The sequence below is a fragment of the Haliotis cracherodii genome, unplaced genomic scaffold (genome assembly GCF_022045235.1).
Source record: "Haliotis cracherodii isolate W230 unplaced genomic scaffold, xgHalCrac1.p SCAF_6, whole genome shotgun sequence".
NCBI lineage: Eukaryota > Metazoa > Mollusca > Gastropoda > Lepetellida > Haliotidae > Haliotis > Haliotis cracherodii.
In genome coordinates this window covers 15,406,839-15,421,986 of record NW_027266319.1, presented here as the reverse complement: position 1 = coordinate 15,421,986, position 15,148 = coordinate 15,406,839, and the positions used below count along the sequence as shown (strand labels likewise).

Sequence of the window (15,148 nt, the reverse complement as noted above, 5' to 3'; positions counted from 1 at the left end):
ATAATGTAAGCTGTGATAGTTATTGACAAAGTAAGCAACTGGAGTAGTTAATCATTTTATTCTACAACTCACATAGTATTTCAGCAATCCTCTCAAGAGAAAGAAATGTGAACTTCAGAATGAATATGAATCTTTATTGTAAAATATTTCAAATTTGATCTATAATGTTGCAAATAAGAGATACCGGGTAAGTAAACAGTCGAAAATACCTACTTCAATACCTACCTACAGATATAAAAAATGTGCAATTGTTTCTCTTATCAATGATGTCTGTGAATTTGATTCCAAATATGTTGTGTATGTGAAGTGAGTGAGTGAGTGAGTGTTGTTCAATGCCACAGGCAGCAATATTCTTGTAAGTAATCAAGTCTGGACCAGACAAGCCAGTGCTTGGAAGCATGATCAAGGATACTTGATGGCATGTCCTTGATGCTAACACGGTCCCTTTTAGTCAAGTCTTGCAACAAGCCTGACGTGTTGCGGGAGCCTCTTGCATTCAAATGAGTCACCTGCAGGATATCTTGTGGCCAGTCTTGTTTCAGGTGCACTAGTATTTATACAAATCTTCTACTCTGCAGGTCAGGTAGCTAGTGATTAAATCTGTGAACATTTCCCATTTGTAATTAGTACCACAATTTATCAAGTTTCCATACGAAATGCACTTGAAAATTGAGGAAAAAATATTTTGAAAATTGGAATTTCTTAAAGTCCTTATTTATTTATTTATTAAATATTTTAATATTGTATTTAGACATTGTATTCAATGCAATGATGTTAAACTAGGCATAAAAGCCTCTTCATAATCGGTCCTGTCGGGCACGGGTGACACAGACGTCTAAGGTGCCGCGATTCTCTGAACAGAGTTGCGTCCCTTGGGCATGCCAGAAACCTATGATTATGGGTTTGAATCCCAGTTTGCCCTGATTATGTTTCTAGGTTTGTCAGCACCATACCGCAGCGTGTGGATTCACCGAAGTGCTTTTAGCAATATTCCAGCAATATCATGACGGGGAACACCAGAAATGGGCTTCACACATTGTACCCATGTGGGGAATCGAACCCAGGTCTTTGGCGTGACGAGCGAACGCTTTAGCCACTAGGCTACACCACCCCATTCACCGAAGTGGTAAACGTCCAAGCCCTGCAACATTTCGGGCTTTCCTCCCACATTAAGGTGACACGTCGTGATATAACTGGAATAATGTTAAAAGCAGCGTTAAACCCAACTCACTCACTCACTCACTATTGGTCCTGTCATCAGTAAAACACAAGTCACCTTTGCAAAACCATCATCACATAAGTCATAACTACGAGGGTTGATTGATACATTCGGAGCTTCACATAGAAAGATTTGACCTGAAGACATTAAGCTGAAACATATGTAATTTCAACAAAATCCCCTTCTACACTGATACACTTTGCCACTGACATTGGAGGGATTTGATGCCAGTTTCGGAGAAGTCCTCCTGGCTGCCCCAAAAGTTCCCCAGAGATGCTATCATCATACGAGTCGAAATAGGTTTCGCCCTGTCTGTCTTCATGTTTGGGAACAGAAGTCTGACTGAGCCAGATCAAGAGAGCAAGCAGGGGGCAGAAGGAGTTCAGAGCCTCTATCGATGATTATAACCATCGCAATGGCTGATTTGTGCACCGGCGAATTGTCTGGATGGAAGAGCACCAGTTTACCAGTTTCCTTCTCTCTGAACTAATGCTCTGGTCAGAAATTTTACCTCCAGTGGCTGGCATAAGTGAGCAGCAATTTGATTGGCTGTTTGGGCTTGACTTCTTAAAGCCTGGTTTCACCAACTTGTTTTGGAGAATATATGTCAAGACAGGTGTCAATCTTTCAGCTTGTGATTTCACTGCAGATGGTCCTCATGATATCTTCAATATTTGATTTATTTTTTGTCTTAGCCTAATTGAGTGTCATAAAAATCGCCCCAGCATGCAATGCTCGTATCTCTTTGGTGAGGTGAGGTGAAATTGGGTTTAACGTCGCGTCCAAGATTATTGCACTTATATAACAACGTGCATGTACGTGTATGTGTGTGTGTGGCTGCTTGTACTAGTCCGGACTGATGCCGATTTATAGTGCTAGCTCACTGAGATACCATGCCGCAGTTTAACATGAATACCCCACTCAGACACAGTATACTGACTCCGAGCCGACCAGTCCTTGTTTTAGCCCCTTAATGCCGAGCTCCAGACAGGGTAACAACAAGTACAATCTTTTAACGTCTTTTTGTATGACGCAGCTCGGGATCGAACCGTGGACCTTCCGCTATCCGGGCGGACGCTCTACCACAAGACCACGGAGGCGGTCCGTATCTCTGTGGAGATGCCAGGACAGAATAGCTTTCCATCACTCCATGATCAGGTCGTGCTCGCTCGCTCCCTCACTCACTCACTTACTCAAGCTGGGTCGTGTGATGCAGATTTTAACATCTTGGAACCTCCAACAATTTGTCTTTTAGTATAAAAAACAACTATTGGGATGAGTTGATCTTTATATGAAATTTTTATTTACAAATTGTACAAAAAATACGGGTAAATCAACAATGATGATCCAACTTCAATATTTGGTCATGTGAAGAGTTGACTCTACCATAACCTGTCAAGACCATTAAATCATTTTAGGGAATGAACGAATATATGCAAGAAAAAAATGGTCTTAACATTTGGTGGAAAAAGTGACCATTACAAGTTCGTTTATAAGTCTGTATGATGTGTGTTAGTGAATAAAAGGAATCTTAACTATGATGAATGATTTTGTATGGTGGACATAAGAATGAAATATGGTCTCTATTACACAACAAACTCATCTTGTTTCTGACATCTTACATAAGAAGGATTTCCAATCAATCATGTGACATCATGGTCAAGATGGTAATCTGTGACATAAAGCATATGTCATAGAGGTCATGGCTTTGTCTTCTATAGGTCACACTTATGGCCTCAGACATTTTGGCGGGAAAACCTAACATGTCGGAATCAATTTTATTTTCTCATCAAACTTAAACATTTTTTCTGAGCACCTGGAGTCCTCAGTGATTCTTATTGATCCATTTGTATCATTTTCACTATTCTGCTTTTTAAGCTCAATGGACTGTTTCGGTGGATAATTAAGACTTGTTATACAATGCATTGACGTATATTTATTTTTAACTTTTGTTCTAGTTCACATCTTCAATAACTTTACTTCCTGTAGTTTAAAATCTGTCGAAAGCATATCATTTTTGTTAACATTCCTTGTAAAGGAAATAAATCATAATTCATGACATTCAGCACCAAAAAACACCTTAATCATGTAATTTTTCTGCTACTGGCACAAACAAGCTTCAATATTAATTCACGAATTCCCTCATAGAGAAAGATTTCTGTAAACCTACACTAACCCTTGCATCATTCCTGTGATTCTTGCGATCTCACTTTTAAACCTGCCCTTGATTTTCATTGCTTTCATTACTGACCAATCATGTAGTGACCTTATATTCTGTGTATGAAATAGCCTCAAAATATTGCTACCCAGGTGGGCCAGAAAAGCTATTAGCCAATAACAGATTTTACTCACTTAAATATGCAACAGTTTATTTTTCCAGAATTGTTATTAATACAGTATCACTAAAGTATACCCAAATTGCAAATAATGAGACAAATATTCTATTTTATTACTCCAGTGACAAGATACTATTTGTATCACAGGACTGATATGAAATTCTGATTCTGAATCGTATAGTGCGAAACAGTATAGCCAATTAGAGTAAACTATTCAAAACTGGCTTCTGTTCTAGTTCACCTCAACATGCTAAAAGCATCAATAGATACTCATTACACATAAACAAATCACCATTAAATTTTCAGGAGCCTGTGTGACATCGTAGAATCTTGAGCCCGACTTAATTTTTGAAAGCAACAGGCTAGCAGACAGGTTTGCAGCTATTTTGGACACTGCTTACAGTGCATATTTCAAAACTCATCTTGGAAACAAAGGTTGGGTCTCGCAAATGTGGGCACTGAAAGCTCATGTGATGTGACTGACTACTCTCCAAGTTCATAATTAACATGCAATACTTATGCTATTAACACTGACATGATTTATCAGGAATTGCATTTGTTATTGAGACACGTAAGTAATACAAATGTACATGCATTGCTTTCAGTGTCATGGCAAGATATTCACAAGTAATTCACCTCTTAGTATCATTTGATAAATTTGGTATTGAAAATACACCCATTATTCATGACATGCAATTCAGATTTGAGATCAAACAAATCTACTGGAATTATTTCTTAATGGAATATGTCAGTAAACGGTAAACAGATCCATTAATATAACTATACACTATCTAATTCATCCGCCAAACTCTAGCAGACTCGCAACCTTTCTGCAGGACACTCAAGGCCTCATTCCCCTGTAATGTGCTATAGAGCTTGGGAGCACCTTAGTCTCCATAGAGGACATTACACGTTCTGATTTAACAGCAGCTTGTGCCACTTCATCACTCAAAAACAGTGTTTCATCATCCATGTGATGAATGGTTGTTTTACAAAGCAATCACCAAAATTTGGATTTGTCTGGTTAAAAAGTAGGGTTGTAACATAACTTGATGAATTTATTAACATTATCGGGATGTTAACAGTTATCTTTCCTTGTCTGAACTATGTCGCACTGCACGCTTATGAGTTTTCTGTTTACTGTGGGAAAAAAGGGGGAAAACATGGTGATCTGGTCATTTTGAAAATATGGTGATGAGAAAGGTGTTTTACATTGTGTTTTTCCTGCATTGGTAAGCATGAAAAGGAGATTTATATTCCTTTCTGTTAGGTCTGGGAGTCCAAATTTATCAACTGGGGTTTCCCTGACACCCTACTACCTGCCCCTCCCCGGGTACCCGCTATAGGTCTCAAGAGCTGGGTACAAACTGTTCAAATGGGAATTCTTTTACCACAGACCAGGCCAAAACTATTTAGATACACATACAAAACGACCTGATAATGCATACTCTGAAGTTGACTGGACCTTTATCTTTACTCAAACCTAAAAAAGTCAGACGGAATGCGTGCATAGTCAGAAAGAAGTGTGAACAATGGCAACTTGTAGTCAAACCATGGAGGTTTATTGTTATCGTCATCAAACAGTATATCAAGTGACCAACCATGGGTTCGGGTAGTTCTGGGGTTACCTGGGTCCTACTCAGGACCCACCCGCCCCGACTACCCCGAGTTACCCGTCCCAGCCCTACATCCTGTAAGTATCAGATTAAATTTATTGTATGTGAGCAAAGAGTAACAATGTAGAGTATGAAAAAGGGCTGGACGAGTCAAAACGTACTACCCGGGTACTCATCCCCCTATTACCCGACCCTATCTGGGTACCCGCTGTAGGTCTTAACAGATAGGTCCAAAAGTCTGATTTGGAATTGTTTGACCGTAGCCTTGGCAAAATGTATTTAGTATAAAACAATCTGGTCATGCATTCACTGATGTTGACTGAAGTTTTATCTCTATTCAAACATATAAAGTCAGAAGGAATGCGTGCAGAGTCAGAAAGATATGTGAACATTAGTCACTTATAGTGTAACCATGGAAGTTCTAGATAATTTTTGTCATTTAGCAATATATCACGTGACTAACCACGGGTCTGGGCAGTCCTGTGGGTATCCGGGTCCTACACAGGTACCACCCGAGTATCCGAGTATCCGAGTTACCCGTCCCAGCCCTAGTATGAAGCTATACAATGCAATCCTCCAAACCATTCACTCTTCCCACAACAGTGATGTGCTCATGAGATGTGATCCACAAGTGAGATCTCAGGTCAATACCTGTTTGCAATACATAGTTTTAAGGAATACAATATCCTATATTACAAGTACAAATAACAGAGGAGGTAATCTAGTAAACGTCTGGTCATTGGACACACTGGTAGACTGCTCATGTACATTACTAACAGATCCCTTGACTCAAACATCCAAAAATGTCCTAATCTAGTCACAATAGTCACAATACTGATACTTCAGTACTTACGTGTACATCCTGATATTGTATTTGCTAATCAACTTATCATCGCCTCATAAACTCAACGCCAGCAGCCAAATTATGGGAGGACATATCCGAGTCGTCAGGCTGAATAAGACGGGTGCCAGAGTGTCCGCTGGCATTGGTGGAGACACTGACAGGGGATTCCCGCCCATCAACTGGGTGGTAGCCTCTTTGGACCAAGTAGGAGTAGATCGGGGGATCACTGGGCTTCACTTCATAAGGCTTCTGTGGTTGTTGTTGTCCACCATCACCTGGATACCTTGGAGGGGGCATATTCGGGTGCCCCTGAATCGGCTGGAACTGGCCCGGTCCTGGAGCCATGGGCATGAACTGAGGTCCAGGCTGACCTGGGTACATCACAAAGCGTGGACCGTAGGGTCCAGCCATCTGCTGAGGGTTCACTGGCATGTGGCGAGGATCTGCTGGGTAGGAGTGGGGCTGGTCATGAGGGTGTCTGGGTATGGGCTGAGGGATCCCTGACATGGAAGGATGCCCGAGACGTGGAGGTGGATGTTCAGGCAGGCTGAGAGGCTGCGGCTGTGATGGTTCACCAGCATCTTCCTGGTCGTCACCATCCTCCTCCTCCTCTTCCTCCTCTTCTTCTTCTTCTTCCTCTGTCTCTTCTTCTTCCACCTCCTCCACCTCCTCCTCTTCTTCCTCATCAGGTCCAACTCCCACTGATTCCACCTCATCTTCTTCCTCCTCCGGCTCATACTTCTGTGGCTTGGATTTGACGCGAGGTGTTATTTCTCGCTGGATGAATCTATTTGGTGGATGCTCATCATCGTAGGAGGGGTTCCTGTATCTGTCTTGTTTCACATCGTGTCTATCAGGTCGGTAGTTCCTACCCCCGGACTGGTAAGTGTCAAATGACTTATCAGCATCGTACCTCTTCTTACTTGGCATTGAATCGACTGAAGGGTAAGGGATGAAATGTCAGAAGTAAGATGATTTGTTAATACCAAAGCTAATTACCTTTATAATTGCTTTTTGACAATGAATGTTAATTACACAGAGTTAATATACAGAGTGCTCTTTATTAATAATGCTAGAGCATTTTCTATATTGCTATTATAATATTCTATTATTGACAAATGTTTTAAGTGAGTGTGTGAAAAGGTTTTATCCCGCTTTTAGCAATATTCCAGCAATATCACAGCCGGAGACACCAGAAATGGGCTTCACACATTGTACCCACGTTGGGAATCAAACCTAGGTCTTTGGCATGATGAGCAAATGCTTTAACCACTAGGCTACCCGACCGCCCCAACTAATATTTTACTAATAATTGATAATGCTGAAAGATTTTATAAAATTGTGGTTTCAGATTGAAAGAAACTTCTGAGTATTACAATAATTGTACTTCAAAGATCCAGTTTGACAGCCCATTTAGACCTAACCATTTCAATCATGCAGTAAATAACTGAGTAACTAACTTTTCAACAACACCCCACCCCCCGAAAGAAGAGATTGAGGGAGTTGTTTTTACGCCACTTGGAACTCCATTCCAGTTATATTATGGCTTCAATTTTGGCTTGCCTGCTTGATATGGGACAAAATCCTGAACCATACTCCCTCACTCACAAACTGAAAGATTGCACAGAAGAGCAGACATGAACTTCTTTCTGGACAACAACTTCTTTCTTGCTTGTAATGATGTGCCAGGGATACTTCTTGCCCCATTCAACTTCTAAATGCCTATCAAAGACTTCCCTACAGACCAGGGCCCCGTTCCACAAAGTGATGTTAGCACTAAGTTGACTCCCATTCTTTAACACTGACTTACGACAATCGTAGCGCTAAGATCGCTTTGTGGAACGGGGCCCTGTTTATGAAACAATTGTTGATGTCAACCAACCTGACCCATCAAACACGCTGTCATCATCACTGTGGTGCCTGTGTTTGTGGTTGCGATCCCGCTGCAGGGAGGTCCTCGACGTGCTCACCCAGTTTCTTGTGTTGGTGCTGGCTGGCCCGCGGCTGGTGCCAGTGTTGATGTAGGAGATGTTGTAGTGCTCCGCCGGCTTGTTCAGGCCTTTGTGCCTTCTGTGACAGACAATACCCACGATGATGATGACGACGATGATGATGAAGAACAAGACGCCGACGATGATGTAGATGACCATGTTGGGGACAAGCCTGTTGTAGTAGCCGTAATCATCACCAAATCCATTCTCGTATCCTGGATCCTGGCCAGCTGAAACAAGTATGTTTACAAAGGAGTGAATGTTGTGTTACCATGGTAACATTGAAATTATCGCAGTGGCATATTAACATTAATGCCAAGGAAGGCAAACCAGTGGTTGATAGCATGAACAACACTTAACAGAGTCTATCATGTAAAACGTCAAGGGGTAATGGCCTGATTTTTTGTATCGCAATATATTTCCAAGGTACTTTTTGCCCCTTAATTACAGGTGTTAATTGGTGTTAATTAACCGGAGTGTAACAGTCGTTACCTCCTCACCTGTACCACGGTAATCCCCTCGTTCTTGGTGCTGACAGACTGGGATGTTACGAGAGGTACAAGGTCAGTACCCGAGGGCCTTGGATGAATTACCGTAGTTCTCCCAATGAGCACAAAGAGTTTTCTTTCGTTGATGGCTGTTTATTCAATCCTATAAGATTGATCACCAACTTCTGGTCACGATGGTTTATGGACTTTAGCCGCAAAGCTTCAGCCCTGGCCGAAATACTGGAGGTGTAAACTGGTGTTTTTCAGAGTAAGGTCGAGATCGTGGTGCTCAATTGGGATCCTCCAGTCTCCCCGAACCTTGGGTCTCCCTGTCTTTTTACCCCCCAGCCTACGTCAAGGTTTTACCCATTTTTTCCTATTTCATTGGTCAAACACCTTTCCCCCCTTACCTTAGGTCGTTCTTCCCCACTCTTCTCTAATAACCAGAACCTTATTCGGACTTGCTATCATGTAACTCCTCACCCTTTGGAATTCGGGCTATTTCCCCCCCTCAGGCCATATATGTCCAAAGTCCCTGACGTTCCCGTACCTCCCAACTCTATTTTACCCCTCTATCTATTTTTCATCTGTTAATCATTTTTCGTTAATGTATATCCCTCGACCTACTGCCCTCATCCCTGGATGCTCGTGGCCAGGCATGCTCCCGTAGTCTTCAACTAACCAGAGCTGCCGGTATTATACATATACATATTCCCGACTTACCGACCCCAACTCTCCCTCTTGATCTTTTATAGAATCAGAATGTATCTTAATGCTTATTAATTACTTTAATTACTTGTTAATTATCTAAATATATATTACCCTTTTATGCCTATAATATATATTGCAATAATTATTAATGTATTGTGATATATATCACGATAAATTGCATGCGTTCTTTCATCTGTAATTTGATATGAGCCTGAACAAAAATACCCTAAATGACTTGATGTATTCTTTAATTCTGTACTGAAAAATCCCTGACAGTACCAACAGACTTTACACAGGAGTCAACACTTTCAGCAGCCAAAAGAAGGCCAAGAATAAAAAAGTGTTCATTTCAGATTTTTCTTTAAAAAGATTAACATGTCCACCTGTTAATATTTTAGATTTGCTCTCTGGTGGGAGACTTAGCACTGATGTAAACGTTGCCAACAAGAGGAAAATTTCAGACAATATGCATGATTTTAAAAACGCAATATGTCGGTATTTGTCCAACGTATTGTGATACATATTCATTGGTATTTCAAATTGCTGTATACAGTTAATTCTGTGAACCTCTAGTATGTCATGTCACACACAATTCCCTTTGTATACATCCCATTATTTCTTTACAAAAGTCGTTACACACATGCAACATGGCACTTACCTACGAGTGGTTTAGCTATCACCTCAATGTCATATCTCGTGTTTCGTTCATCACGTCTGGTCAACACAAAGGACACTCGATTTCCAGTCGTGAACATTTCGGTGCGAGTTTTACCTTTGTTGCAGTCATAGGAATCCTGGATATAACAACAAAACCAGGGTTAAAGGCAACAGTGTCATAATGAATAAACCAGTAACCATGGCAACATGGAGTGAGTTAATGTTGTTTTACATGGCAGTCAGCAATGTTCCAGCATTTTCGTGACTGATTTTAAATAAATCAAGTCTGGGCCAAACAAAAACAATTGTGCCTGAATTCATGATCAACAATCAGTGATTAATGTTAATTACCCTGGCCGACCATCTTGACAAATGAATCTCATTTTCGTATGCTTTTATGCCAAGCATGGGGGTGAAAATATCGGTCCCCAGCAACCTGTGCTTGTCATAAGAGGTGACTAAATGGACCAGGTGGTCAAGCTCAGTGAGGGGGCACGGGTGGCCCAGTCGTCTAAGGCGCCGCGATTCGCTGTGCACAGTTGCGTCCCTTGGGCACACAGGAAACCTATGATTGTAAGTTCGAATCCTGGTTCACCCCAATTATGTTTCTAGGTTTGTCAGCACCATACCCGTGCTCGTGGGTTTCACCGAAGTGGTAAACGTCTTAGGCCTGCATCGCGTCAGGCTTTTCTCCCACATTAAGCTGACACGCCGTGATTTAACTGGAATAATGTTAAAAACGGCATTAAATTCAACTCACTCACACTATCAAGCTCAGTGACTTTATTTGGTTGATTGCATGTGAAGGTGTCTCAATTGCTCGGATTGATGTTCACGAAGTCAATCATTGGATTGCCTGGTCCAAAATATTGCTATCTGCTGGGTTGAACAGAAAACACCAAAGAGCAATTAACATTACTTTGAGTGAAAGAGTGAGTGATTTGGCTGTAACACCGCTTTGAACAGCTTTGAACAGGTATCCAGTTATATCGCGGTGTGTCAGCTTCATGTGGGAGGGTGGCCCAAAGTGATGCAGGTCTCAGACATTTACTACTTTGGCAAAACCCACGAGCACGGGTATGGAGCTGATAAACCTAGAAACATAATAGGCACAAACTAGGATTCGAGTAAGTAAGTGAGTGAGTTGGGTTTAACGCCACTTTTAACAGTATTCCAGTTATCATGGTTATATCACGGCGTGTCAGCTTAATGTGGGAGGAAAGCCCGAAGTAATGCAGGTCTCAGACGTTTACCACTTTGGTGAAACCCACAAGCAAGGGTATGGTGCTGACAAACCTAGAAACATAATTGGGGCGAACCTGGATTCGAACCCACAATCATAGGTTTCTGGTGCGTCATAGGGACGCAACTCTGCACAGCGAATCGCAGCGCCTTAGACGACTGGGCCACCCTTGGCCCCCCAGGATTCGAACTTACGATCATAGGTTTCTGGCATGCCTAAAGGATGCAAGTCTGCACTGTGAATTGTGGTGACTTAGACTGGGCCACCCATCTAACCTGAGGCAGTGGTGCATAATTACAGGTCATACACGGATCCTTTTGAAGCATACACAATATTCATACATTTCAATTTTTTATACATTATTTGCATTCAAAAACTAGGGGTAGTTGGGTCGCCAAGTGGTTAAAGCGTTCGCTCGTCACGCCGAAGACCCTGGTTTGATTCCCGACATGGGCACAATATGTGAAGCCCATATAAAAAGTGACGTATAACCATACTCACTCACAAATACAATACTATTACTAACTCAAATGGTGATAAAGTTCAACCAAACCAAGATGACTACCTAAGGTATAATGCTAAGGGTTCCAGAAAATATTCTGAGCCACAGAGGATATACTTTGCATAATAAATAATGATCTGTAAAGAAATATAGGCATGGAAGCTGAAAAGGCTACTTTGGGTACTTACGTCCAGTCTTGTTATATAATTGGGTTTGTTTGTTTGTTTGTTTGTTGTTTAACACCTCACTCAGCAATATTCCAGCTATATGACAGCGGTCTGTAAATAATCGAGTCTGGACTAGACAATCCAGTGATTGACATCATGAGCATCGATCCACCCCAATTGGGATACAATGACATTCATCAAGCAAGTCAGCGAGCCTGACCGATCCCGTTAGTCGCTTCTTAGGACAAGTATAGTCGCAATTAATGGCAAGCATGGGTTTCTGAAGACCTATTCTACCCCCAGATCTTCACGGGTCTTATATAATTGGGTTTGGGACATTTTTCATGCATATTGGTACACAAGCAACTAAAATTAACTGGGTAATGGCAAATTATTTTGCATATTTTACACAAATACACAGTTTATCTGAGCTCTGATGCTCTACAGATTATTGCCCTCATTTAACACTTGTATGTTAAAAACAGACCTTTCTAAAAAACCAGCTGAATCGGCACTTTTTGAAGGTTACCATGGTAACTTACTATCAATGGCTGCCCCGGCTCTCCATCGTATATTGCAAAAGTGACATCACAATCATCAATGTTCATGGCATTGACAGTCACCCGGAATGTCGTCTTCTCAAAGTTGTTCTCCGTGTTCAACTTTATTGTACATGTAAGAGGACTTTGTTGTATAGATGCTGAACTCTGGCCTCTCAGTACAGCCTGCTTGTCAAACACATTGTACACTGGTCCATTGCAGTCTCGAGTAGTGTCCATGTAAACTGCAAGCATACAGCAAAATAACACAACCAGTAGATTCAAGGTTGTATGGGTGATGGTGAGTCGGGTTGCATGCATTGGTTGGTTGTTTGGTTGTTTGGTTGTTTAACATCGCACTCACCAATATTCCAGCTATATGACAGCGGTCTGTAAATAAGTGGGTCTGGACAAGACACTCTAGTGATTAATATCATGAGCATCGATCCACGCAATTGGGATCAATGACATGCATCAACCAAGTCACCGAGTCTGACCACCCGATCCCGTTAGTTGCCTCTTACAACAAGCCTAGTCGCCTTTTACGGCAGGCATGGGTTGCTGAAGATCTATTCTACCCCGGATCTTCACGGGTCGGTTACATACATTGCAGAACATTAATTCATAGCATGTGGGTCTGTGAAAAGACAGCTGAGTTATGGAAATACCATGGTGCAGACAACGGATCATATTATTTTCTCTCACTGGAATTCTCCTTACCATGCTTACGAAAGATTTTTATTGAGAATATCTCACTTTAAATCAGAGACCATGTATCGGTATATGGTCTCTGATTTAAATGAAACTCTGTTAATGAGAACAGTTAGGTGTCATATATACCTGTTGATAGACGAATAAGAGTGAATGAGTGAGTTGGATTTAACGCCGCTTTTAACAGTATTACAGTTATATGGCGGCGTGTCAGCTTAATGTGGGAGGAAAGCCCGAAGTGATGCAGGTCTCAGATGTTTACCACTTTGGTGAAACCCACGAGCATGGGTATGGTGCTGACAAACCTAGAAACATAATCGGGGCGAACTGGGATTCAAACCCACAATCATAGGTGGCGCCTTAGATGACTGGCATTAGACGAATAAGTATAAAATAATAGTCTTAAACTGAGATATTTTTCCTTTTGTTTTATGCAGGCAGAAGACTGGGAGGCATCACGGACAGAGAGCTCACTATGATTAATGTTGATAACTATTATTTAGGCTTGAAAAAGAAAAGAATTGGTTCTCAGGCAAAAACTTTTTAAAATATAGTGCGATCGGGCTGAGGAGTCTTTTTTTTTGCTTCTTCAAATGAGTATATAACCAAATAAACAGTTGTGTACCATCAACCTGGGAAAGGGCCTCCCTTCATAAACATGCATACAAACTCCTACTGCCGCCATGACCATAACACGAGATGTGCAGTAAAGCAGTGCTCATGTAAAGGGAAGAAATTAAATGCTATATTGGATCGCATTGTTTTTAAGTATTGGTGCTTTTATATTTTTTTTGAAAATGGAATTAAAAACGGAACATGCGGCAGACTTTATGATGATGCAGGTGATGCCAGAGAACCAAGACGATTATTTTTTTAGCCTAAGACTAGAATTTTTACTGCACAAAACTGAAAAGTGTTGATTGCCATGAAAAGACCTGAATGATGATGATGAGACATACAACACTGTATACTCACACTGGAAGTTCTGGGTAGCTTCTGGACCAGAGCCTTGAGGGTTGACCACGCCCACCTGGGTCACCAAGAAGATGACCAGCACAGTCCAGTGGGGATCCATGTTTCGGGACTTTCCTTATGACATACCTGTAAAACAAAAATAGGTAATCTAACTGTGAGTGAGTGAGTGTGTATGGTTTTACGCCACTTTTAGCAATATTCCAGCAATATCACAGCGGGGGACACCAGAAATGGGCTTCACACATTGTACCCATGTCGGAAATCGAACCCGGGTCTTCTGCGTGACGAGTGAACGCTTTAACCACTAGGCTACCCGACCGCCCCCAATGGTAAAGAAGAAGAAGAAGAAACTTGACATGAAACATCTGATATGTTGATGAATACTTGTCAAAGAATAATGTACACTTAAGAATAAAATCACATTAGTGAAGAAGGTTTTGTGTGTTTGTCTTCACTGTATGCCATACTATAGGATACCTACTTTATCCAAATGACAACCACCTGGCTGAGATTTACACCCACACACCCCAAAATATATAATAAAATAAAATAAATAATTTGTCTGTTTTTCTGTACTGAATGTATTTGGTGCTAGTTAGTTTAATATTTGGCTTGAATTCTTGAATTGCAATGACGTTTCTGAACAAAACCAACACACAAGCTGGGTTGGTATTCCTGTGTCTCACCATGGTAATACTCAGGTGTTCCAGCGACTTGGTAACAATATCAACATGTTGGATGTCGTTTAACATTGCTTACCTTTCCAAATACGTCTTTGGGACATTCAAAGTGTCAACCACTTCCTATCCAGACGCCATTTGCATTTTCTATAAATAGCTCCCCAGGTGAGACACAACAGGTGACTCTAGTCGATAAAACTCAGGTGTGTATGCAAGAGACGCTCGCTGTAGCCACGGAGTCCACTTGAAACTGCCTGCGGTCATGTTATCAGTGGCTGTTCTACAGAATGTGTGTTTGATCACTCGTCTCTGGACATACATATCCTGTCTCTTTATAATTAGGATAAATTAAATATATTTAATAATTAATCTAGTTCAATCTTTAGAAATATAATGATTGGACCATTTGACCAAAGGCCACGTAGGTAATACCAAGCGGAAATTCATTAACCGAGAAAGTCCCAGTCAA

The 15,148-nt window shown here is 41.3% G+C and overlaps 1 protein-coding gene across 1 annotated transcript; it reads right to left on the bottom strand.

The window, feature by feature from the left end:
* Nucleotides 1-6,000: 6,000 nt before the first annotated feature.
* Nucleotides 6,001-14,837, bottom strand: LOC139445033 (uncharacterized). The gene is made up of 6 exons (XM_071226094.1): nt 14,759-14,837; nt 14,000-14,125; nt 12,317-12,558; nt 9,864-9,999; nt 7,898-8,236; nt 6,001-6,953 (listed from the first exon to the last, which is right to left on the bottom strand). The coding sequence occupies exons 2-6, from the start codon at nt 14,097-14,099 to the stop codon at nt 6,061-6,063; spliced, it is 1,710 nt and encodes a 569-aa protein (XP_071082195.1). The 5' UTR covers nt 14,100-14,125; nt 14,759-14,837; the 3' UTR covers nt 6,001-6,060.
* Nucleotides 14,838-15,148: the final 311 nt, after the last annotated feature.